The 25,799-nt window shown below is 45.7% G+C and overlaps 2 protein-coding genes across 5 annotated transcripts; one reads left to right on the top strand and one right to left on the bottom strand.

Moving 5' to 3' along the window:
• Positions 1–75: 75 nt before the first annotated feature.
• Positions 76–5,588, bottom strand: chtopb (chromatin target of PRMT1b). The gene is made up of 7 exons (XM_035435309.1): positions 5,498–5,588; positions 5,276–5,324; positions 4,623–4,712; positions 3,427–3,577; positions 2,585–2,759; positions 1,721–1,855; positions 76–1,573 (listed from the first exon to the last, which is right to left on the bottom strand). Exons 3-7 carry the CDS (start codon positions 4,685–4,687, stop codon positions 1,383–1,385), a joined length of 717 nt encoding a protein of 238 aa, XP_035291200.1. The 5' UTR covers positions 4,688–4,712; positions 5,276–5,324; positions 5,498–5,588; the 3' UTR covers positions 76–1,382.
• Positions 5,589–8,262: 2,674 nt separating this feature from the next.
• On the top strand, positions 8,263–25,248 carry si:dkey-239n17.4 (mothers against decapentaplegic homolog 4). Of its 4 annotated transcripts, none has more exons than XM_035435288.1 (12): positions 8,263–8,503; positions 10,334–10,579; positions 14,104–14,278; positions 14,732–14,755; positions 15,081–15,320; positions 17,981–18,172; positions 18,294–18,395; positions 18,483–18,536; positions 18,887–19,070; positions 20,690–20,858; positions 21,294–21,432; positions 21,813–25,248. In XM_035435288.1, the coding sequence occupies exons 2-12, from the start codon at positions 10,343–10,345 to the stop codon at positions 22,022–22,024; spliced, it is 1,728 nt and encodes a 575-aa protein (XP_035291179.1). In that variant the 5' UTR covers positions 8,263–8,503; positions 10,334–10,342; the 3' UTR covers positions 22,025–25,248. The 4 variants fall into 4 exon arrangements, with proteins under 4 accessions (XP_035291179.1, XP_035291188.1, XP_035291164.1 ...); XM_035435297.1 differs by having other exon boundaries at positions 10,330–10,579; XM_035435273.1 differs by having other exon boundaries at positions 8,263–8,710.
• Positions 25,249–25,799: the final 551 nt, after the last annotated feature.

Here is a 25,799-nt window from a genome sequence, read left to right as displayed (position 1 = left end):
TTCATGTTGGGCCCTCAAAATTATTGTCTCCCGCAAAACTTACCATTCAGGGACCTGTACATTAGACCACAGCAATTAAAGCATTTGGTCTTTATTAAAATACTGAACAGGATCATATCAAATATGAATAAAAAAGAAAACATTTAATACAGAACTATTGTTTTCAACAAAAATGCTCATTCTAATTATTTATTCAATAACTACCAACAAGTGAACCTTATTTTTTAGATTTACAATCCCCTTGTACCCAAAGAAAAATAAATGCATTTAAGAGATGGAAAACATAGTTTGAGGCCTCTTTTCAACAGCAAAAGAATCTCCAAAATATTTAAACAGCTGTGCTGAAAAGTATTGAAGTATTGAACAGAATTGTACATCTTAAGATGGAACTTGAACACATTCAGCAAAACTAAGAATTCTCTGGTCATTTTAGTTAGAAAAAAATGATCCACATAATCATGGACTCACAAGAGGAAAGTTTAGATCTGAAAAAACACTGCCAATAAACCAAACGATCAGATCCAATGAGCATACGTTCTAGAAGGGGAGGACGCATGATAACTGAGGAGGGAATATGTTGCATAAACTTCAAACAAAACAGATTCATTAAATTTTAAAGACCAAAACCAACTACTTCAGCATCCATGAGACTTCTTCAAAGACATTTACAGGTCAGGATACAGGAGTTCAGCATGCTACCGGACTTCAGTTTAGCTGCAGTTCAGTCATCGCATTATTAGCAGTTATACATTACTAAGACACTGGCAATAAAATAAATAAAATAAAAAAAAAATAATAAAAAAACCTGAAGTCATGTAGTGAGGGGGAATAGGTATGGAGAAGCAGAAGAGGGGAGTGAGGCTCATCCGTTTGAGAGAAAAAGTAACTTCAGTTCATATGACCATGGAAGGTCCAACTTAGCATCTGAACCAGTGTTGCACAGCAACAGCCACCCTTCATACATCTGTACCGGTTGGCCTGTTAACCCATTCCATCCTAGTCCCAGATTCCAGTAAGAATCGCTGACATGATATGAGCATGGTCTCCCCCTTTCTCCTTCCCACCTGCAGCAAATTTAGGTAGAAACTATCCCTGAAATGTACAACTGCATTTGGTCAATTGTGCGTAAGCCTACGGTAAATTACAAGTCTACAACAGACACCAACGGTGTCAGTTAAAGCTTTGGTCGGAGTTGGGGTCAACTGGAGATTGAAGTGAGGGTACGAGGGTCTTTGCTGGGGTTTGAGTATTTTTGTTCCATGCTCCTGTGTGGTAAACCGGTGACTGTGCCAAAGGTGGCTTGGTAAATCTTGCCATGAACACAAATTCAGTTGGACTGTGCGTGTAGTGCAGCGAGTCTCAGGGCTGGCATTGGCAGCAGCCTACTCCAAGCCTTCCAGGTCAGTTTGGGCCATGTATGCATCCAGCTCTGCATCTAGGTGCCCTTTGGTCTTTGACATGTAGGCGTCCAGCTGGTTATCCAGCTGCTCCCGGGTGACCACGGGACGTCCCACCCCTCTGCCCTGGCCACGCCCACGGTCCCAGCCCCCGAAGCTGCCACGGCCCCGCACACCTGCAAAAAGCGAAACGCACACAGACACACGTTCACCAGCAGTGAAAATGTACAGCTGTAATGAAAGCAGAAAGGAAAGACAATACAAGTCACCCCAGATAAGGAGTCTGCCAAGCAGTTAAATGAGCACGATCGCATCATCTTCACCTTTCCCTCCAAATCCTCCTCGGGTCCCTCGGACAATCAGTGCCCCTCCACGGCCCACAAAGCCCCCTCGATGCCTCAACCCCCGACGCACGGCCAGCAGGGTGGGGCCTCCCCGTCCACGCATCTGCCCCATGCCTGCAAGGAGGGACACATCAGGCAGGATGCGCCTCCACATTAGGTATTTCAGGCACTAAGTGGTTTAGTGTCATTACCAAGTGATTGTAATGTAAATGTCATGTAACCATCTGCTGCACAGACAGGACACCTCAAGCCCAAGCCCAGGAGCTCAACAGGAGCTTCTGAGTGACTCCCACAGAATACGTGGCAGCTTGTGCCTCTAGATAACACTGAGACAGTTAATCCCAACCAGGACCATTGAGTAAATTTGCATAAGCTGCATTCCCAGTTACCAAATTACAATAGGTCAAATTCACTGAAACTGTAAGATTCAAACCCAAAACCTGATGGCTCTCTCAGTATATGTGAGGGACTAGTTTAACTACTCTGACCGCTTCTAGAGCAGTGTTTGAGGTGTTAGGAGCAGAGAAACTGGTCCTGTTTTTCTGTGATTGACAAGCCTGAAATGACAACTGCATTTCTGTGAAATGTGAAGGAGCCATACAGACCAAAGCCAGTGTCCGGGGTTTATCTCAAGGACTGACTGTTGGTAAACAGTCAATGCATCATGGTGTGAAAATACGTAAATTAATTGCTTGTTTGAGACAAATTAAAAGCATTTTATTGTGCTCATACTGGAAACTACTCCAGTCCTGCTTAGTGCATTGAAAGCACTGTACAGCAGCAAAGGTTAATGGCAAATGTCGGTCAAGCAGCAAGCTCCACCAACAACAAAACCAACCTCACCTCTGAGAGACATTGCTCCTCTCATGGTACCACCTCGCCCTCTAATGCCCCCCCGAGTCGTCCCTCGCAGTCCTCCCATAGGGAACCCCCGGCCGACAGCTCCGCCCCTCAGGGCCCCCACGGGCCTGCCCAGCCGGGCCTGGATATTGCTCTTCCCCAGCCGCTGCTTCAGGCTCTGGGTACGAGAGAATGTGGAGGAACAGTGGGAAATGACGTCAGCCACCGACTGGGACTGAGCAAGGAAGGGTCCAGGACCACCTCACTGCATTGGAGTGACTGTCCACAGCTACAGTTCAATTAACCTAATAACTGATTTAAAAAAAAAACCTACAGCAAAGAACTTCTCACTGTGTATCTAGAATTGTGACACAAGGCCTTGATTCCACAATCTGAGAACATGCCTGCACTCATGCAGTCCACACACAGTGCAACTCCAGTCCTTCCTCAGGGTGTAGGAGTCAGAATCAAAAACCACTTCTCACAACTCGAGTCATCACTCCTTACCAACCTCACCAACTGAAACCAGTTCAGCTCAGCCCTGCTCCAGGACAGCCATAAGGAAATTCATTTGTTGGGCACTTATTAGCAGCACTAACCTGTAAACAAATCATTTTACTTTCCATTTGAATGAATCTCAGACTGAACACTCGAACTGTGCAGTCACAAGATTCAGTTACAAGGCAACTCGCAACCTGAAAGCGTGACGGGACCACACGCCCAGGACTGACCCAAGCCTCAGACCCCTACGCGTCTACCACTGCTCCAATACCCCATTGCGACCCTCAACTACATCTGAGGCTAAGGTTCTTTAGAGCCTCCCCCACTCCCCTGCTGTCCCTCACCTGTTTGTGCTGCAGGGCGGCCTGCACAGATGGCCTGTGCTCCATCTGCTGGGCCAGGCGACGGTTTCGGGCGCTGGCCATGTGCTGCTGCTGCACGGTGGCCCTGATGTTGACCGGCACTGGCTGCTTGTTCTTCAACATATTAGTGAAGCTTGGGGAATAGAGATGGGGGGAGGGGAAGAGGAAAGGGAAGGGAGAGGAAGGGTTGGAGGAGGTGGGAAGGTTCAAAAGCAAATCGTTTTAGCACACCGATCCAAGCAAGGGATGAAATGCCCGCTTTTCTCCCGAAGGTATTTCAGAACGGCTCCCTTGTTCTGAAGAATGCCCTCCGACAGTCGACAAACCTGCCAATGTCTGCACAAACAATGTAGCAGTAATAGTAGTGGGAAAGACTAAAACAAAGAGCAAACCCTTCCAGATGGCTAGAAAGGATCCAGAATGCAGACAAAGACAAAACAGTTGAAAGACTGAGTCATGAAGGGAAAGAACTGGAGCAGGAAATGCCTCTTACGGGCCGCCTGCCACCCCGCGGCGATGATGGCGGGAAGAGTGGAGGCGTCGACGGCCCAGGACCGGACAGAAGACCAGGCACCCAGCCTCTTACAGCCCAGACCGTGCTCTGCAGTGTGTGAGGCGGGGCGGAGTGGGGTGGGGGCGGGGGGTTAGGGTGGAGGGGAGAGGGCACGTCTGGGCTAGGACTGGGCATCTGGCTTTAAATCGAAGGACATGAGAATGTGAAATGGTAGAGGTGACGACACATTGTAGTGCTGGGGTGACTGAAGAAAGAATGCTTTAGAGAGGGCTGGAGAAGAGGAGGAGATTTGTTTGAGCGCCTCTCGCTGTGGCTGTATCGCAGCACTGATGAGCAGCACCATTTCTCCACTCCCATCTCAGCACCTTGAGGCATTGCTCATTTTAGAACAGACACCTCACCACCCACTACTGTTGCCCACTCTTTTGGAATTCATTTCTGCTGCTTTGTAGGTTCCTTTTCTCACACACAACCTACAACCGCCATCATATATATTTTTTTGCGAGCATAAACCCAGCACAGCCGAATTCCATTCATGTATCCTCTTCTGTCCTGCTATAATTCCACGCTGCACAGGACTTTGGAGGCAGCAGTACAAGCTGTTTTTTTCTGGTTCTATACATGAACATATCGCTCCCTCTTCTGTCAGTCGGGCGCATCTCACCGCTCGTTCAGGGACACTTTGGTGGTGCTTTTCAGCACGACCTTCTGAGAAGAGGGAGAACTCATTGCGTCTTCACAGCTCTGGCACGCTCTGGGGGGGGGGGCGTGAGAGAGGAAATTCAGAGATGAGAACAGTCAGTAACTTGCTACCTGGAAATTCTACACTACACTGTTATGACGCATGAGAATCGAGGTTGCTGAGAGAGATGCGACCATCGTTGCTTAAAACAAGTTGTACGTTACTCTATGCTCACTGAAAACAGGTCATGGGTGCCAGAGCCACCATGTCAACTCGCAACTTAGCCTATTTGTACTGAAGAGCCGCATCGCCCCGACTCTTTCTCTCTTATAACTCCTCCCTGTCCCTCCATGAGCTAGCTAGCAAGATAACGTTAACTAAATGACCAAATATTCCAAAAACAAGCGAATGCACCGACTCAATAGATTTACAAAGCAACGACGAACGTTCCATATTATATAACATAATATGCTTAAGCTAGCCTATACTACCACACTACAACGTATCGACAGCTAGCAACTGGCTGGTGATGTATACCAGCAACTTACACAGCTTGCTAACCTAACGGCTTTGAAAATCTGATCAAAATCAGAAGTACATTTAATCGTAATGAAAAAATATAACGTTACACTTACGGTGTTATCTTAACCAAAAATATCGCGTGCTGGACAGAGAGCAGGGTGGCTGTAAGCAAGCAAATGCAATGGTAACAGTTGATGCAGCAATAAGGGCAAGTACGGTATCCTTTATATTTTATCTGCGAGCTAGCAGTTAGGCTACTTCCAATGCTCTTCTAACAGTGTCTATTATTCATTGTTGGGTAACACAAAGCCTCCAATAAACCATTCCTCGCTCACCAGGTACCCAAAATGGTAGTCAACGAGGTTCAAAATTGGGAAAATGGAGCACTTTATAATGCTACGTCACATGTGGCGTGCTTGTTGCGTTTATTTCTATGCGTGCAAGGCGCACTCGTATGTTATTGGGCAAATGGTAAATGGTAAATGGACAAGGTTCACATGCGCTGTTTAGACCAATTAAATAATTTTAGAACAGTTGGGATTTGATTGAAAAAACAAAAATATACGGGAAAAGCCTGTTGTCAATGGCTGTTTACAGGTACCCTGTTCAAGTTCATTGTTATTTGTGGGAATATGGTAGTCCTCTGCCCAAGACTAAGCATCACTAAAATCTGAATAAGTGCTGAAAAAATGAAATTCAGTTTTATCATTCTAAATATTATTTGAATAAATATTAAATCAAGGCAGACATGTCCGATTTTTCAAAACAAAATTCTATCCCTGATTTTTTTCTTCACCAGGTTTTCAATATCCAATTGTATATTTAATGTTGGTACAATTTATAACATTCACGTACGTCTTTGTTGCCTACATTTTACTTGGTTCATGGGTATCGACGTAATAACCACACGGTCTTCAGTCGTTTAGCGCGTGGGCTATATAAACATAGCCAATGCCTTAACAGGATGATCCTAGTTATGGATGCTAGTGTTGTCCAATAAGAGACGAGAGCAGTTTTTTGTAAATTGATCACATTGATCAACCCGGTACTGACGGTAATTTGCGGCATGCTTAGTAAATATGGCCCTAAGTAGCTCATTTTTTGCTGCATTTTCATTTTTCAGAGCTGTGTCCACTAGAGGGTAGTGTAAGACCTTTAATCCGCGATAATAAAAAAATGCTAAACACGAGGCGAAAAAGAGTTCCATTGGGCAGCATTAGTTCTTGGTACTGGTTATGGTCGTGCGCTTTAGACAAGCCTGCTATTTGTAGGTTCATTCGATTATTAGATCTAAGAGAATTTTAAGAACATCTAATTACTAACCTAAAATGAGATTTCTATATTGATATTTACCCATTACCTGTCAAGATCATTTGTTTTCTCACGGTGCAGGCTTACTCAATTAAAATTTGTCAACAGAGCTGATGAAGAAATTAAGAAGTGCCTTGCCATGGGGCCACTGTATTTCTTGCACTACATGGTGTACTGTAAGTGTGGCAAAAACCCTGATGTATAGTTGGATCCAGGGTGGTGGGTAGGTTCTGTCAGCTTGACATGTTTTAATACACACAAACGATTTAAGAAAACAGGTCACAAGTAATGTAATACTAAATAGACTGTAGAAATTGATTCTACCAATTTATATCAGGTCATGATTCATCCATCAGTTTATTAGCAAAGCACATCCCTGGAATTTGGGCATAGGATATCATTATGCCAACATGGTCAGGTTCAAAGAACCACAGCTTATTAGCCTGACAAGCGAGGCTAAAGAGATATGATCATGCAGGTACTGTATGTCACCTTTTAATGAAGATGGAACATATGTCGTAAGACAATAAAAACAGGCAATTTAGGCAGTCGCCTAGGGCGCCATCCATATTGGGGGGGATTCAACAACCTACATCCAGGGACGCCATAAGGAGAGGGCAAGTTAGGATGATTCCAATGGCCCTGACTGACAGGGGACCAAAAAAAGTATTAGAACATTGGATTTTCTGGGTTGGTGGGGCCCAATGTGAGATCTTTTCATGGAGCCCAAAATCTCTGGTGGTGCCCCTGACTACACCCCCCACCACACTCTGCAACCTCGCCTAGGGTGGCACAAAGGCTACAGAAGACCCTGGGTCTCAGGGATCACTCTCAGTGGATCTTTCTGTGCATTTGCAGCTAAACCAAGTTTGTGAGCTACAATGAACATCTGATATTAAGAATACAAATGAGACTGACAGCTTCGACTGCTTGACAAATCTGTGTTATTACATTGACATTTTAACTGTCATAGTTACTATTTATGGTAATAATGACTTTTTAAGCAAGCAAACCATATGATGATACGGAACCTATCCAAACGATAAACAAGACCCCTTTAAATATGTCATTCATAGCTCTGCAATACAATGGAACCCACTGTGTTACCTTCTTTGCCCCCTTTCTGACGGAAACATGATTTAAGACTAATATTTACCTTACCTTGATCGGCTTGATGCCCATTATAAACAATTCTCATTGGAATTCCTGTGCTCTGATGGGTTGGGTTAGGGTCTAGGGTCTAGGTCTGCTGATAAGATAATCTTGATCACAGAAAATTGCTTTCAGTTACATGACAAAAGAGATCTCACTGGTTGCACACACTCAATCCAAATCATTTTTCTCAGTCTGATTTAGGGACACATCTTCACTGCACATGTTAATACCCCAGCTGTAAACCATCTTACAAATATAAATATTAATGCAATGTGAATGACTGTACTAATATTGATTATGCATCACATTCTCCCCTTCTAAGACAAAACAAACAGAACAGACAAAACTTCTAACATAAATTAGTTACATGGATGTAGGGAAATTCAAGGAAACTTCAACAGCCGTCATTTCCCAGTAAACAGTACAGTAAGAAAAGTCAGGGGATAAAATGGAGGGAGGGGACGAGGACGGGTAGGCCTAATCTTTGCGGCGCCACCTTAAAAAACAGCCACCCTGACCTTTCAATCTAATACAGCCCCAGACAAACCTCAGCTCCCCAGACTCGCGGCCAATGGCGGAAAGCCACTTTCCCGAAAGAGAGAGGCGCTGCGATTGGACGAGCCCGCAGAGACACTCGGGCTCGCGGTGCCTTGCCTTTTTGTTATTGTAGCGAGCGCGCTGCTAGGAGAGGCTGCTGGAGCTGCAGGATGTGTGAACAGAGACAGAGAGGCTGATAGACTGATAGCAACTGAGATAAGAGGCACAGACAGGTACAGCCACTGGAAGAAAGAGGTGGAAAAGGGGGAAGGCAATTTGGAATACTACTTCACCTATAGCTACCACTTCTGCTTGTTTCCAAGTACTTCTGTAGATTTGTGAGTACACTTAGCTGATGACTTTATTTGTGCGACGGGTGGCTCTTTTTCTTTTGTGCGAACCAGCAGGCTATTTATTGTGTCCCTTACCACAAGATCAGTTTGTTTCTCAAGTGAGACAGAAGAGAACCAGGGAAGCCTCACTCCACCCCCGCCCGAGACGTGTTCTGTATCACAATCCAGAAACACGATTGGGAAGAGAGGCAGGTGTGTATTTCAGAAAGCAAGACAGCATGACTTTGTATTGCCCTTTAAAATACATTTTTATATTTGCGAAAAGACCTTGCTAGCTTGCCAACTAACAATTTTGTCCCCAAAAGCTTGCCCTTCCAGAAGACAAGATATCTTCAGATGTGAGAATATTTTCGTATTGTGGCATGATAAGCTACCTTGCTCACATCGCCGTGACGTTACATAGATTTTGAATATCTCCCCAAATTATAATATTATCGAACCCAACGCATGCAGGATATGATAGAATAGCTAGCTGTTGGGAACTTCTGTGGCATCACTGTCGTGTGTGTTCAGTGCTGTGAAGCTTACCGACTTTTATTCTACCAGGAAGTGGCACTCAGATGTTTTACATAGCTACATTTTCAGCAAACCTGACTACGAAAAGAAGCGTGCGTTTTATACATAATATACACTATGCAATTCTTGTATGTACAGCTGTTTGGTATTGGTTTCGCTAGCAGCATCTCTTCGCCATGCATCGTGTCAAGGTGGAGTGTTTGCGAATTAATTATTCAGTCTAATTCAACTCCGCTTTAAACTTTCACTAGTCTAATTATTGTAGTCGTTTAAGTAGCGTTTATAAAGCAAATTGCAACTGCATGACGCTATCAGAGAAGATGTTTGGCTTGGACATTATGACAATATGAGATTTTGGCCATATACTGCTATCTGCCATTTACACCATAATTTAATTTATGAAACGTTACTCCATACTATTAACATGATAACTCAAACCTCAACAGGGTTTGCTCTAAGGGTGTCAGCAGATTCAAACGAATATTTTGACAAAATTTATGAGGCAATAATGTAAATGTTTTTTTTGGTCAAAGTTCATTAGCTTAATATTTAATTAATTTCTCTGTCCTGAATGTCTGTGCATTACTCTTCTAGGTGCCGATCAAACTAAACTTGCGAGTTTGTGTCGATTTTACGGGCCGTAGGTCTTTTTCAGGCTATTCAATAGTACTGATGCGAGAATGTCATAAACGTCAGAACATTTTCTACCAAGGCTAATGTATTATTTCTGTATTCGAGCCATAAATAGATTGAAGGCCATTCATAAACTGATCCCGAAGACATGGTACAGCACGTCAGAGGTTTTTAACCAAGTCTAATATAGCTTTGGCTAAGACCATAAACACTCCGCTGTGTCGTCCCCGAGTAGATTGTTGACTGTGTCCTTCTTCCATAACATATTACAGTGCAGTCTGTTATGGAACGAACAGTTGGCAAAACTAGTAACACCAATTTCTTCATAGACATTTCCGTAACTGCAGTGTATTGTGCTTGCTCTCTCTCTCTCTCTCTCTCTCTCTCTCTCTCTCTCTCTCTCTCTCTCTCTCTCTCTCTCTCTCTCTCTCTCTCTCTCTCTCTCTCTCTCTCTCTCTCTCTCTCTCTCTCTCTCTCTCTCTCTCTCTCTCTCTCTCTCTCTCTCTCTCTCTATCCCCCTCTGCCTTCCCTCCTTCCTTAATGTATATAAACTCCTCATTCTCTATGAAGTCTGTGTTAATATCTGTACAATCTCTATATTTTTTTCTTGTGCATCGGTGCATTAATTTCGTTTCTTTGTGTCTCTGAACACAAACCCTCTGCCAGTGTGGAAGCATGTCGGTGAACCCCCCCAGCAGTAACGACGCCTGCCTCAGCATCGTGCACAGCCTGATGTGCCACCGGCAGGGCGGGGAGAACGAGGGCTTCGCCAAGCGCGCCATCGAGAGCCTGGTGAAGAAGCTGAAGGAGAAGAAGGACGAGCTGGACTCCCTGATCACGGCTATCACCACCAATGGCGTGCACCCTAGCAAGTGTGTCACCATCCAGAGGACCCTGGATGGCCGGCTGCAGGTGAGCGTCCTGACGCATTGTTATAAACGTTTAGATTCCCTCGCTGTTCCAGTGGGGTTCATACCGATGGGCACTGAGCTCTACACTGTCTGAAACACTGAGAGCAACACTGACTGAAAATCTCATCAAGCTTTGTGCAGTTGCACTGAGCTCCTCTCCAGCTGATATAGCTGCATGCACATGAGTGCAGCAATAAATGAACGATAAACTAAATGAACGATGCACCGAGGTTTGATGTGACATTCAGTGCTATACGGACTCACTGAGCTCCACATTGTCACACTGAGGTCTTCATCCATACTGGGCTGTGTACTGATACACAGAATCATCCATACTGGGCTGTGTACTGACACCCTGAATCATCCATACTGGGCTGTGTACTGACACACTGAATCATCCATACTGGGCTGTGTACTGGCACACTGAATCTTCACCGATTGACACTCTGCACTGGCTCTTACTTTGACTTTATATACTGGCCTGTAGATGGTTTACAGCCCCTTTCTGTATCCCTGCTTTGCCCTTCTCTCTTTACTTGTCTTCCTGTCCGTACTTTAACCTCACTCTTGCTCCAGTTCACAGTCCATTGCTTTTCTCTCACAATAAGTAAACCTCACTTTTTCCAGCTCTCATGTCATCAAGCCCTGCCTCTCAGTTTTCAGTACAACGGATACCCTAACCTCTACTACATCGGATACCTTAACTGATACCCCGAGAGATTTGTACCTTGAGCCAGCAAGTTCATCACTGCTGGAAAATTAGAGATACGTACCAAGTGTTATGACTCTCTGGCTCACACTGACATGTCTGATTTAAGCGTTGACTGACATGCTGACACATTCCTGAGAACCCGAGGGAATAAATTGTATAAAAAGGAGGTGGAGGGAGTACCAGTAACAGTCATTGACTGGCAGACCAATCACTTGAGCAGCTGAAACGCTGACCGTTTGCTCTACTTTGTGTTTTGCCTTGTTTTCAGTACTTTGTGCACCCCCTTTCCAGACGGTTAAAACTACTGAATGGTATTCTATAGTATTTTATGAGATTGGTGAACATATTTGGAGGGGTCTTTCACCATTCCTCCATTCAGAATCATGCAAGATTATTTGGGATGCACTTGTTGACTTGCTTTTTCAATTCAGACCATACATTTTCAGTCTGGGGAATGAGATAACCACTGCAAAACAGTAATTCTGGGGAGCATTTCTTGATTTGATTTTGGGTGATTTTGAGCTATGCTTGAGGTCATTGTCTTGTGAAATGATCCAATTGCAGCCAAGTATTTAGCTTCGTTGTGGGGATAGTAGGATGTCTTGGTCCTTACTGGAGTTCATGGTTCCATTGACTGTGACACCATATAGACCATGATCACATATTGAAGATTTATTTTCAGATGGGTGGGGAAATACATGCTGAATTGAATCAATTGAGACATTCCGGTTGAGTGGTTTGACGTGCATAGTTCACATTAACTATCATCTCAAGAGAATGAAAGAGAAAGAAACGATGACAGTGGTATATTGTACCCCTCCCCGTGCTTTTGGAAAGAGAAAGAGTGAGAGAGCAAAAGAGTATGAGAGAGAGAGAGAGAGTGTGTATATGTGCGAGAGAGCGAGAGAGAGAGAGAGAAAGAGGGAGGGAGGGGTGCAGTGGCAGTGAGGGTTGTTTTGTCTGAGACACAGGAAAGGGGCAGGGTTTAGCTAAGCCTGTCTGTCTGTGTGTGTGTGCGTGAGTATGTGAGTGTGTGTGTGTGGGTCCTAGTTTTTGTCTGGGTAAGTGTGTGTGTATATAATCTATGTATCTGCATGCATGCATATATTTACAGTGAAAGAAACTTTGTATGAGAGTGATTGGATGAATGTACTTTTGACTGCCAGCCTCTCTTTGTGTTGTGCCAAAAAACCCTTTTGCGTTATTTCTGTGTGAGTGTGTGAGTGTAGTGTACACTTGGCTGCACACTCAGTGACTGCTTGCCTTTATGTCACACTGAGGGCTTATGTACAACTAGAGGCTTTGTGGTGGGGTGAATGTATGCCTTCCCATACAGCAGCACTGTAGTGTGTGTGTGCATGCGTGTGTGTGTGTGTGTGTGTGTGTCAGAGACAGAGAAAGAGAGAAACTGAACTTTCACCATTTTCATCCAAATCTTATAAGTTTGAAAGGTCGGCTTTCTGGGTGGAGTTTTATGAACATGGCGAATGGAAAGAACACAGATAAACTCCTTTTCAACCAGGTTAAGAATGAGATGGCTTCCAAACCTGTGTGTGTGTGTGTGTGTGTGTATGTGTGTGACTGTGTGTCTCACGCTCTCTCTACCTCTCCATCTCTCTCTCTCTCTCTCAAAGGTCATAGGAGGTGTGACGTGATCACTTCAGTCATCAGTTCGGCTCCACTCTGGCTGGATGGATTGAATTAACTTCCCCCCTCCTCCTCTCTGTCTCTCTTTTCCTCTCTCCCTCTCTCCCTCTCTCAAACACACACATTCTCGGCCTTCCTCTAATCTCTTCAATTTAAACAGGCTTTAGCTGCATGCTACTCCTGTCTCTACCTTAGTGACGTACGCTAATTTAGTCCTTCAGAATTTTGCTTCAACAATAACCCTGTGGCAACAGTGGTAGTATCATTCCAATGGGTTGCTTTGAGCGATCAAAGGACATGAAATGGTAACATTTGATATGCTAAACATTTGTTCTAAGTTAAATCATTATGTTGAAAATGCAAACCATGAAAGTATTATGGGTTAAAAAGCAAAGGCAAGTTAACTACAAAGGAATTACTCAAGTTATTATGGATTCATGAGCCAGTAGAAAAATATACATGAAAAACAGAGCGTGAACAGTAGTGGCATTAGGACTGTGAACTGCAGTGTTTCTGTCTTCCTGTCTGTTCCTTTCTTTCCTGATGGCTTTTTCCAAAATCTTAGCTTCTCTGGGAAGGTTTAAAACATTTTAATATGACGATGGCTGAATAAAGAGGCAAACTGAGCAGCCACGCACACACACACACACACACATACACAGACACAGGAAACCGTTAGTGATGCATCAGAAGGCTGGAATTCAAGTGCAATACATAAAAGCGTCTGTTTTTCATGTAGTGCTACAGTGTCCAAATTTTTAAAACCTCACAACAATTCTTAGTTCCCTGTCCTTGTGTTTTCACTGGTGAAATATATACCTGAAGATTTTTATACATATTCCCTTTCTGTTGCATCTTGCTTTACTGTTCATTTGAACTTTCTTAAGGCAACAGACAGTATGTGTGTGATTGCACCCCACCCCAACACTACCCTCTACCCCCTCCAACCCTCTAACCCTGATACTGCTCTCCTACCTCCCTCCCCTCTCCCTCACCCCACCCCCACCCCAACACTACTGCTCCCCTACCCCCCCTCTCCACCCCAAATCCTGCCTCTGCTGTCCTACTCCCGTTCATTACATTACATTTATTTTTCAACCCCATGTCCTCCCTCCTGCTGTTCAACCCCCATTCAACCCCATCTCCTCCCTCCCGCTGTCTCTCAGGTTGCAGGGCGTAAGGGCTTCCCTCATGTGATCTACGCCCGGCTGTGGCGGTGGCCAGACCTGCACAAGAACGAGCTGAAGCACGTCAAGTTCTGCCAGTTTGCCTTCGACCTCAAGTACGACAGCGTCTGTGTCAACCCCTATCACTACGAGAGAGTGGTGTCCCCTGGCATCGGTAAATCTGGATACCGTCACACATACCTACACAGGCTGAAGCTGTCTACCTACATTACATCAACAGACGTGCATACAGAGACACAAAACGTTATGTGAAATGGAGTGACATGTTACTATGGTAACAGACAAACGCCTTGAGCATTATAGCATTTATGTGCTGCGCTGACAAACGAAGAAAGATGTGGGTTGATTTTGAATTCACCATCTCCCTGTATGTTTAATTCTAACATGCTATCAGGTTTTTAGATTGTATAGCTAGACATTAGCACCCTGATGTCACTGAGGAGACTGACTTGACTCGAGCAGAACATTTCAAAAGCTCATATTTTATTGTGTGTTTGTATGCACCGATAAGTCATCCCTCTCCCTCTCCCTCTCTCTCTCTCTCTCTCTGTATTTCTGTCTTTTTCTCCGGCTCTTCCTCTGACTGGGCATTTGCCTCCACATCCAGTTGGTCTCAGTATCCAGAATACAGGTAAGGTCCACGCGGCGCTGCGGCTGCAGCCGTCTCTGTTTAATTATCATTACCTTTCCATCTCCTCCCTGCGTCCTCTTATCTGCAGGGGTTCAGGAGGCTATTACACAAACAGGTTTAAAATATTAATAATACAGAGATATATTCCGCATTACAACAGTTCTGCCAAATGAGTGGCCAGATGACAAAAGCGCTTAGTAGAATAATGACACGGTTGGCTTGGCTAAAGGAATGCTAAATTGGGGCACCTGAACGGTGTGATGACTTGCATAATTATGCTAGCCGGTTAGCCAGCGACGCGCATGTGTGTGTGTGTGTTACACAGGGGTCCCCTCGCCTCCGCTGCCGCTGGCGCACCCAGGACGACAGATCAAAGAGGAGTACATCCACGACTGCATTCAGATGGACCTCCCGCCAAGGATGGCGCCCCCGCAGGACCACCACCTCAAACTGCACCCTCCCGAACGCTACAGCCAGCCCCTCCCGCCCCTGCAGCTGCCCCCGGAGCCGCCCCACACCCCCACGCCCGTCACCCTCTACCCCAGCATGCCCCGCTCGCCGCCTGGTCAGTACGCACACTGTCCTTAGACACACGCTCATAGAGTGTCATATATACAGAATGGTGTCGTGTTTACAGCCTGATGCAGACGGTCACTCTGCACCTGTGTGTGTCTTAGCCCACCAGTGCCATCCCTGCATGCTAATTACTCAGAAGGGTGCTGTTTTACTGACATCTGATTATGATTTTAAGATACGTTTTATGCCTCCACTGTTCTTCTGTCCTGACCCCGCTGGCTGGCTTTCTGTAAATAACCTGCCCGCGCGTGTGTCAGTTATGGGGCACTCCTGGTACAGACTAAACAATCCCTTTGTACACAGAGCACAGATGTGCTCAGCCCAGACAGGGCTTGCTCTTCACCGTCTCAGACAATGTGAATGTGTTTCTTTACACCGGCAAAGCGGGGAGGTGCGCACCCAAGAGCGTCGCTCAGCCCGCACACAGGGAAAGCACGGAAGAGCGCACGGCTGGATGTAGCATCGCTTGCGTCGTGTTTTTGGCGTGGCGGTTTCTCGCGCACGCTTCGTGTGCGCTCGCCTCTGACTGGCCCGGGTCGCCTCATCAACCGCACGCGCCAAAGCCGGTCAGGAATAAGGTCTTAGAGACCAAGAAGAAAAGCAACTGAGAATATCCTCCTGCACGCACACAGATGGAAATAAATGAAAGGACTCTTCCGATAGGATGTGGAATGTGGGATGTCTGCAAGACAGCCTACTGCTGAGGTTAATTAGGCCTCAATAATCATTACATAAACTCTGCTGAAATACCTTGAAAATGTTGCTAAGCAATAAACCATAATTCTAGGCGCAGATAGCGTTGGCAGAAATGCAGCTGCGGTTGTAGGCTGCGTGTGTGTGCGTGTGCACGTCTGCGTGCGTCTAATGTAGAGCATGCAGGGTTTAAATAAATAGTATATGGCCCTCGAAGGGGAGAGAAAGGTTTGAAAGCTTTGGCTGCCCCTGATATTGAGCGCGTCAGCCAGCAGGTTTTATCGCGCTCGGAGATAAAGGTGCTGTCCCTGTACGTTTATAAGAGCGAGGAGATGGAGAAGCGCACACAGAGAGAGGCAGGCAGAGATGCCTGCCCGGGGGACATGGCCGTGGGTGGAATGACACGCTCTGCCTGTGAGTGAAATTGCTTGAGAGAGAAATATGCTGCTTTACTGGTTGCAGGTTAGTTCATTTGTGATTGATCTCCACTCTTGTCAAAAAGTGCAGATCCAACCAGCTTTTCTCTTCAGTGTTTTGCCTGATAAATTGAAATAATCAAGAATACTTTTGCAGTGATACTGTTTTTAGTGGTATTTTAGAAATGACGCTAGTGTAAAGAAAAAAACACAGCTCCGATCTTGATGAAAAAGGCTTTATTCCGATACCGACGGTGGCAAAGTACATGACAGGTAATACAAGAATACCAGCAAGCACTCTGGATTCAGCAGAGTTTGTCTGAATCCTGGTTTGTGAGAACTGTGACCTTAAATACTATTTCAACTCTATATGGTTGGCCAGAGTAGCCTTTGATCACCTGTTGACCTACTCAATTCTAAATGGTTGGCTTGAGTAGCCATTTGATCACGTATCCATGTATGCTACTGGCTATTGTTGGTTTCAGGAGTTTCACTGTCTCTTCCACCCAATCACCTATTCACATGTCAATTACTGTCTCCATTTGGCCGCACAAATCCCTTGTAATTGTGATATGATTATCTTACACTAGTGGAGATGTTTTTAAAATGGTTTCACTGAAAAACAGATATTTTAAAAGACAGGCATGCTATCATTGAACTGAAATGAGTGAATGATTTATGCTACATACCCCATGTACGCACATAAATGATGCCAGAATGACATGCGTTTTTACTCGGTGCGCTAGCTTTCATTGGCATTACGGCTAATTGCGCGACACTAAATGGACAAAAGCGTGTCAGACGCGTGAAACACAATCTCCTGTAAAGTGCGGCTTATCTGATGGAAGTCTGAAAATGTGGAAACTCAGGAGAGATAGGGTTGGAAACGCCTACGCAGGTATGCTTCCACGCGTCTGTGTCTAAGTTCTGGGAGGTTTTCTGTCTCCCTGCAGATAAAGGCTTTCTATTGTGACACAAAGGCACCTTTTGACTGAAGGGAAGGTACACAGGAGTCTGCAGACAAACCCCGGGCATAGAAACGAATCACTGACAAAGAGAGCTTCGCTTCAGGGCAGGAGAGATTCTGCTGAAAGCAGTCTGAGGGGCAGATTTGTCACAGGGCATAGCAGAGTGTAAACACGGTTTACCTGCTGACATACAATTCGTTGCATCACTAACCAGTTCACCCTCTCTCTGTCTGTCTCCTGCTTTATGCGTTTTTTTCCCCCCTTCTCTTATCTTTATGTCATTTCTCCTTTCCTCCTGTAACAACCACTTTTGTTTTCTTCCTCCCTATCGCTTCCTCCTTCCTTCACCATTACTTTCCTCTTTTCCGCTGAATTGTACTCTCTGTTCTGTCTTCCCTTCACCCCACCCCTCCCCGTCTCTGCTGTCTGTTGTTCACCTCCCTCCCCCTGCTCTGTTCCTCCTGTGCTCTCTCTCTCTCCCTCTCCCTCTCTCTCTCTCTCTCTCTCCCTCCCTCTCTCTCTCTCCCTCTCCCTCTCTATCTCTCTCTCTCTCTGCCTGTCCCCTCGCACAGCCAGCAGCTCCATGCTGTCCATGCAGGGGAGACACGGCGAGGGTCTGCTGCAGATCGCCTCCCCTCACGGCCAGGGCGTGGCCCCCACGCCGCCCCCCTCCGCCCCCGCTCACGGGCCCCCCCAGCACCCCCCTCCCTCCAAAAACAGCTACGGCGGCTCCAAGCACAAGCAAACGCAGGGGACCTTCCACAGTGAGCCCCCCCTACTCTGTTGCCTGTTTCTTATTCTTCATCAGGGCCTCTGTGTATGGGCTGTTTGTGGCAGGGGCTTTGATATTTTTAATTCTCCTTTCCTCTGTAAAAAAATTTTCAGCTACCTGGACAGGCAGCAGCACGGCCTCCTACACCCCAGTGGGACCCCAGCAGAATGGGAGGAGCCATCAGCAACCACCCCTTCACCACCCCTCCCACTTCTGTATGTCTGTCAATCATTGAATGGAGACTTATGATGTTGCCGTTTTTCCGTTCACCTTCTGTCTAATATGTTTCTGTCTCCAATTAGGGTCTCAGCATCACAGCTCCTCCCCGTTTCCTCCGCCTGTCTCCGGCCATCCAGGTGAACTCTGCAGCTGTCTCACTCGCGCCCAGATACTCCGCATGCATAGACACATTCACAGTGCATTTCCTGACTACGCTAGTGGTACACATTAGCAGCGCTTCCCAACCCTGTGCCTGGAGCTCTTCCGTCCTGTAGGTTTTCACTCCACCCCCTGACATAGCCACACCTCGTTCTGCGGCTATGAAATCCTGTTTGAGCTATAGAATCAGGTGTGCCGAATTGGGGTTGGAACGAAAACAACGGAGATCAGTGGGAGATCTTCAGGAAGAGGCTGGGAACGGCTGCGTTAGCGCATGGGGGCACCTGTGATGGTGGCTGGTTTCAGTCCTGCCCCCCCCGGTCCGCAGGCCCGGAGTTCTGGTGCTCCATCTCCTACTTCGAGATGGACATGCACGTGGGGGAGATGTTCAAGGTCCCGGCCAGCTGCCCCGTGGTGACGGTGGACGGGTACGTGGACCCCTCGGGGGGCGACCGCTTCTGCCTGGGTCAGCTCAGCAACGTGCACCGCACCGACGCCAGCGAGAGGGCCAGGTCTGTCAGTCACCACCGCCGATTGGCTGGCTGTCTGTCTGTCTGTGTGTCTGTATCCATCCACCTCTCTGTCTGTCTGTGCATCTGTGTCTGTGTCCATCCACCTCTCTGTCTGTCTGTGTGTGCATGTGTCTGTATCCATCCACCTCTCTGTCTGTCTGTGCATCTGTGTCTGTGTCCATCTACCTGTCTGTCTGTATCTCTTTACATCTGACTCTCTGTCTTACAGCATATGTCCATCTGCCTATCTGAGTGCGTGTCATGCTGACTGTTTTACTCTGGGTTGTATATCTGTCTGTCTCTACGGCTGTCCAGCCACGCATGTGATTGTCTCTCAGATTATTTGTCTCGTGTTGGGGTGTGTGTGTGTGTGTGTGTGTCTGTCTGTGTACCCATAAGCCCTTGTGCACACTGAAAAATGTGGGCTGGATCATTGTTTCCCCTGTAAGTGAGACAGGGAGGTAGTGTGATGTGGGCTGTGTGTGTGTCTGTGGGCTGTGTGTGTGTCTGTGGACAGCCTGTGCCGCAGGGCTGTGCTGCGTCTGAGGCCCGTGCCCTGCTGTGCTCTGGGAGGGCGTGAGAGGGTGGATTTCACTCACACGGGAAAAGCTCAGCTTGTTAAACAGCTACCACTAGGGTTATGTGCAATTTCAGATTCTAATACTTTCGGAAATGACTGGAGGCATTAAGTGATTCGGTCATCCGTTGAAGAAATGTTCACTCTTGAAGACACTTGGGCAGAGGACAATATGCAGTGTAATTACCAGGGCAGTGCTTGCAGTGATAACATTTTCATAGTGTAGAGAGAAATAAAGGGGGATTTCCACATGCTGCAATAGGGTATCTGGCAAAAATAGGGTAATTGAAGGGGAATAAACAGCAATGTGCTGACAAAACAGGGTGTGCAGCTCAGTATCATTGCATGGTGGCTTAATGAAAATCCATTCCTTCAGGGTGTTGTTTAGTTTTTGTTTTAGTTTAGTATTGCCTTGGCTATAACTTTATTATTCTGGGCTATTGGCAGAGCTTCACATGCATACATACTGTACGTCACTTGAGAAAGTGCAGTGGATGAGCCTAACTTCCTCTCCCAAGATCACACGCAACAGGGACTTGCTGATTGTGCGTGTGCCTGAAGACGCTTCCGCCTGTGCGTGTCTCTGATAGTGTGGCTGAAGTGCCCGAGTGCCCGTGCGTATTTAAATGGCTGTTTTGTGCTGGGGGATCTGTGCTGGCTGTGGGCTCTGTAAGCCTTCTGCCCGTCGGCTTGTGTCTGTCAGGTAATTATCTTTAGAGCGTGAACAAATAAGCATAAGCCTGCTATCTCTCTCTCTCTCTCTCTCTCTCTCTCTGTTTCTCTCTCTCTTCCTCTTTCTTTCTCTCTCTCTCTCTCTCTCCCCCCTCTCTCTCCCTCTTTCTTTCTCTCTCTCTCTCTCTGTATCTCTCTCTCTCCCTCTTTCTTTCTCTCTCTCTCTCTCCCCCCTCTCTCTCCCTCTTTCTTTCTCTCTCTCTCTCTGTATCTCTCTCTCCCTCTTTCTTTCTCTCTCTCTCTCCCTCTCTCTCTCTGTCTCTCTCTTTCTCTCCCCCTCCCCCCCCCGCTCTCCCCCTGCTGGGCGCAGGCTGCACATCGGGAGGGGGGTGCAGCTGGAGTGTCGGGGCGAGGGCGACGTGTGGATGCGTTGCCTGAGCGACCACGCCGTCTTCGTGCAGAGCTACTACCTGGACCGGGAGGCCGGGAGGGCGCCCGGGGACGCCGTGCACAAGATCTACCCCGGGGCCTACATCAAGGTGGGGGGGGGGGGGACCCCAGGGAGGCACAGTAGGCCATCTGGGCACAAATAAAAGGCTGACGAAGGAAATGAAAGTGTAAGAGAGAAAGACACAATGTTCCTTTATTACACTGTGACACAGCTTGGGTGTCATTCCTGAATGAGGGGTGTGTGTAATAAAAGGAAGGCGTGAAAGGAGAAAGAGCGCAGTATTAAATTGCATTACATTACAGGCATTTGGTAGACAGAGCGACTTACACTTTTTACACATTGTATCCCAGTAATACAGCTGTTAAGTATCTTGCGGCAGCGTCCTAGCGGGGAATTGAACCTGCGACCTTTACGTTACAAGACCAACTCCTTACCCATTATACTACACTGCCGAAACGGAGGGCGAGGGAGATGGAGAGGGAGAATGTGACGCGGATGGTGGGTGACGTGCGTCTCCCCACAGGTGTTCGACCTGCGCCAGTGCCACCGGCAGATGCAGCAGCAGGCCGCCACGGCGCAGGCGGCAGCGGCAGCGCAGGCGGCCGCCGTGGCGGGGAACATTCCGGGCCCCGGCAGCGTGGGGGGCATCGCTCCCGCCGTCAGTGAGTGCGACCCGCCGGGGGGGGGGGGGGGGTTCCTCTGAGCGCCTCCCTGTCTGGGCTGCTCCTCCTGTTTCTCCTCCCTGTTTCTCCTCTCTCTCTCCCCCCCCCTCTCCTGCATGCAGGGTGCCTGTCTTAGGGAGGTTCATGATTTTGTGCATCGGCTCTTCAGCAAATGAAACTTTAACGCTCTCTCTCTCTGTTACCCTGCTCACTGTTCTGAACCACTGACTTCTTTTGTTTAGCTAAGGCTGTGGGTGGCCCTCTGTCACGTTGTCTCTCCATTTCTCTCTCCATTTACCTCTTCCCTCCCCTATCTTTTCTTCTTGTTTGGACCCCTCTTTCCCTCCCTCCCTCCCCCTCTCTCTCCCTCCCTCCCCCAGGTCTGTCGGCGGCGGCGGGGATCGGTGTGGATGACCTGCGCAGGCTCTGCATCCTGCGGCTGAGCTTCGTGAAGGGCTGGGGGCCGGACTACCCCCGGCAGAGCATCAAGCACACCCCCTGCTGGGTGGAGGTGCACCTGCACCGGGCGCTGCAGCTGCTGGACGAGGTGCTGCACACCATGCCGCTGGCCGACCCCGGCCCCGCTAACTAGACCGCGGGAAGGAGGCGGGGCCCCGTGATGGAAAGAGCTGGCGCTGGATTCGCTCAGAAAGGTTCCCACGACTAAACCCTGATTTATATTTATCACTGCCCACTACCAAGCAGCTGAGCTCAAGACTTCATTGGGTCAGAACCGGGTTTGGGACCCTGATCTCTGTCCCGGTTCCCCCGCAGGAGAACCCAAATTCTGTATACGCACAGAGAACAAAGCTTCTCCCTTCAACGGATCTTGAAAATGAGTTTGGACACCTTTGTATTCCCTTTCTGGTGTAGAGAGGAACCAGTGAGACTCTGAACCAAGAGGCTGGAAAGAAGCTGGAAGAGGCTGGGACCACATGGCTAGTTCACATGGAACCCGCCCTTTGATGAGAGCCTACTCAAAACTGAAGAACAGAGATCTGGTTTATAAAACCAAACCCTGACAGAGAAACATACTGCTGCTCAGACCGGCATGATGTTGCATTAAAAAAAAATCCCAATAGTCAGCTTCCTCTGAAAGCTCTCTTTTCCTGGTGTCTTCATGTGTTTAAATATAGTGTATTTGAAAAGTTGAAGTTTTCAGGTTGTCCTTCTCCCTCATGTTAAATGTTCTGCTCTGAATGAGTGAAAGTAACCAAAATAAAAAGCCAGATAAATGGCTTTAAGATAACAGTATGGATCTCAAAAGACAGTGAAGCACTGCATTTGCCAAAAAAAATATAACACAAATGACCAAAGCCAGGGTATCTGGAGCACACGACTGATTCCACTACCGAAACCTCTGACCTCCGTGACCTCTGCTTGAACTGTGACAAGTCTGTAGGTTGAACACACCCTGTGGGGATGGGGCCTTACTGTTGGTCTGGTCCTTGTGGAAAGGTGCCAATGTAAATTCCGCTTGGGGAAGATACACACACTGAATTGCAGAGTACAGGAGTAAAATATGCATTTTTAGCCAATGCTAGCCACTAAATGAATGGAAAATGGCACCTTTTAGCTGATGTAGTGGGGCTAATGTGATAGGGTGCTAGAAATGTCAACATTGAGCACAATATTCTTAAATGCCATCATACCAAATGAGCCATAGTCTGGGTTCTCCAACTCGCCATTTAGCAAACGGCTGGTTTTAAGGGACGCTAAAACAAATGCAATTTGTAAAACCAAATGAACAATGGGCTTCACCTTCCTCAGATCCATGGATAGACTGGTGGAAGGACAGATTCTTATCTGTCTATTTCATGCACCCATGCATTTTGCTTGTAATATTTTACTGTGGCGGAGGTCTTGATTTACCCTGTTTTAAACCTAAATTGTATGTTCTTTGAGCATTAGAGCATCTAAGATTAGGGCTGCTCCTGTAACCATTCTTGTTCTTGCTAGCAGAACCATCTGTGGCGCTAGCATAAAAGTGACCGAGTGGTAAATGAAGTTAAATGGCCACCTTTAACCAAAATATAGAAGGGCAATAAAATTGCATATTTTGTATTTAGTGTAAACAGGAGGGTGCAGTCAGGTTTTTTGACTGCCACAATTTTGTTCATTGACTATTATTTATAACATAATCATATTTGATATGTATAAGCCATCAGAGTTGTATGTACTAAGGTAATTGAATTGTAGCCTGAGTGGTTAGCTGGGTGAACTGTAGATGGTCTCAGGTCAGAGATGACTTTCAGAGAGCTGGAGACTTGTTAGAGGTTCTCTCTGAAACAGATGAGTGCCTTTTATTGCTAAGTAGAAACTTTACATTGTAAAAATACAGTAATCCTATTTGTTTTAAAGCATTGCACTGAATGTATGTCTGTGGTAGCATGACCTACTACATGCACTTACTTTCTGTGGAGAAAACAAAGATGTACACATGCATATCTATATCTGAACATTTTGACCAATCAGCCCACTCAGGGCTGACACCTAGTGATCCTGTTTGGTACTACATGCTGACACCGTTCTGTATTTTTGTAGAATCAATGTTTTATGTGAGGTAGTTTTTTATAAATATTGTGATGGTGATTAGTAGTGGTTCATTGTGACACAGCAGGCATTGGTATTTCAACCTGGACAAAAACCCATGGGCTTTGTGATTAGAAAATGAGGTCAGGTTTAAGTGATCCTTATCATGGTGTTATTAATCCAATTGATACCTAAGTATAATTTCTTATACTGCAATACAGGGTGCACACAATATGTACCTTTTTATTCAACATGAAATACAACCATGTTGTATGATAGTTATAAACTATACAGTTCCCTGGTATTATGAACTATATTATTATATATATAGTTATATATTTATAATAATGAAATATGGTAACCATGTCACAAATGATCAGCACTGATGCTGTTAATATTCTTTTGTAACGATATACATTCTATAGCTCATGTAATATAAACGTATAGTTTTGTAATATTGACTGAGAAGTATATTGCAAGATGTTGATTAACAGCCTTTAAATGCTTTAAAGTGATGCTTCACTTTCTGGGATTTAAAAAAATACAATTTATATGTTTAGTTTTACTTGGCCTTGACAGCAATGGGGGTAATTTATGATGACCTGCCTGTTTTATCCTACAGTAGTTGGTGTGGGGAATTTGCAGTTTGTAGTCTAAAGCAAGAAAGCGCATTTCACGGAACTCCAGATTAACTACAAATACAGCAATGCTAGGCCACTAGTGGTTTTACATGTGTATGTTACCTGATTGTCCTTGCAGTGTTTAATACTATTTCCGATTCTATCTATTTCTTATGCCATGTGGCTGTACCAACTGGAGTAAAACATATTTTTTGGTTTAGACCACAAATTTTGAATACTTCCATATTTGCCCATTGTAACCTGACAGGTTGTCAGAATCTTCTGTAAATATCTGAAATAGCCTTCATTGCATATAAAAACTGTCTGGACTGTCTGTCAAAAACATACAATGAAACTGATGTGTAAAAAAAAACCTAGGAAGTGAGCAGTTGCTTTAAGATGGATGCTGTTGATGGTGCAGGCGACCATGTGGAATGTCTCACTTCACTCACTGCACCCATTTCTATATTTCTTTCTATTTTTACAGAAATGTAATCTGTTATCTAATGTTATATAATGTGAATTTGCTCTACATGGCTATTTTAAATTATTTTTGCTTTTGTTGATTTGTTGGTAGAATTATGTTTGTTATAAAATTAGATGCGTTAACTGTACAACATGTTGAATGTACAAATGCAAAATAAAAAAGTTTGTTTTCATATAATATGCAGTGAAAATGAGTCTTTTGTTTTTGGTGGTGTCTGTATTAGCAATGTTAACATGACGTTGACGTACACTGTCATTTTGATTGTGTAATGTAAATGATAATCCTCTGTTATTACTTAGGCTACATCGTTTCAGTGATGAATTATATCTCTGATGTTGCCCATTTCAGATCCCTCGTTGTTGGTTGTTTACACTGACATGTCCTTTGGTTTTGGGCTTTTAATAGAATCATAAAGATTCTACAATATGGAAAAAAAATGATGTTTACTTCTCATGTAATAAAGAAGTATCACAGTTTACCTGTCATAATCACAAGTCTTCCATGTGTGGAACTGTGTTCTATGCCATGGCTTGAATTAAAAACACAGCTTAAATACCCTTAATAGTGATGACATGTACTAATACCAGTATAAAGTGAAGTTCTAATTTCTGCACAAAAAGAAGAAACTAGTGCATTATATTGACATGAATTAATGAAAGGGTGGCTAAATCTGTCATAGTGCATCATGTGATCATCATTTGAATGTCTTTTCTGATTCTTTCAGGTAC

The sequence above is a fragment of the Anguilla anguilla genome, chromosome 1 (assembly GCF_013347855.1).
Source record: "Anguilla anguilla isolate fAngAng1 chromosome 1, fAngAng1.pri, whole genome shotgun sequence".
NCBI lineage: Eukaryota > Metazoa > Chordata > Actinopteri > Anguilliformes > Anguillidae > Anguilla > Anguilla anguilla.
Note: the sequence above shows the minus strand (reverse complement) of the source record. Positions and strands in the feature narration are given on the sequence as shown.

Coding starts and splice junctions, on each gene's coding strand:
- chtopb (XM_035435309.1), bottom strand. CDS start 4,687: ATGAGTTCTCCCTCTTCTCAGAAGGTCGTGCTGAAAAGCACCACCAAA. Junction 2,760..3,426: donor CCGCCCTGCAGCACAAACAG/GTGAGGGACAGC, acceptor TCTCGTACCCAG/AGCCTGAAGCAGCGGCTGGG. Junction 1,574..1,720: donor AGGAGGATTTGGAGGGAAAG/GTGAAGATGATG, acceptor CGCTTTTTGCAG/GTGTGCGGGGCCGTGGCAGC.
- si:dkey-239n17.4 (XM_035435288.1), top strand. CDS start 10,343: ATGTCGGTGAACCCCCCCAGCAGTAACGACGCCTGCCTCAGCATCGTG. Junction 14,279..14,731: donor AGTGGTGTCCCCTGGCATCG/GTAAATCTGGAT, acceptor CTCCACATCCAG/TTGGTCTCAGTATCCAGAAT. Junction 18,396..18,482: donor TCACCACCCCTCCCACTTCT/GTATGTCTGTCA, acceptor GTCTCCAATTAG/GGTCTCAGCATCACAGCTCC.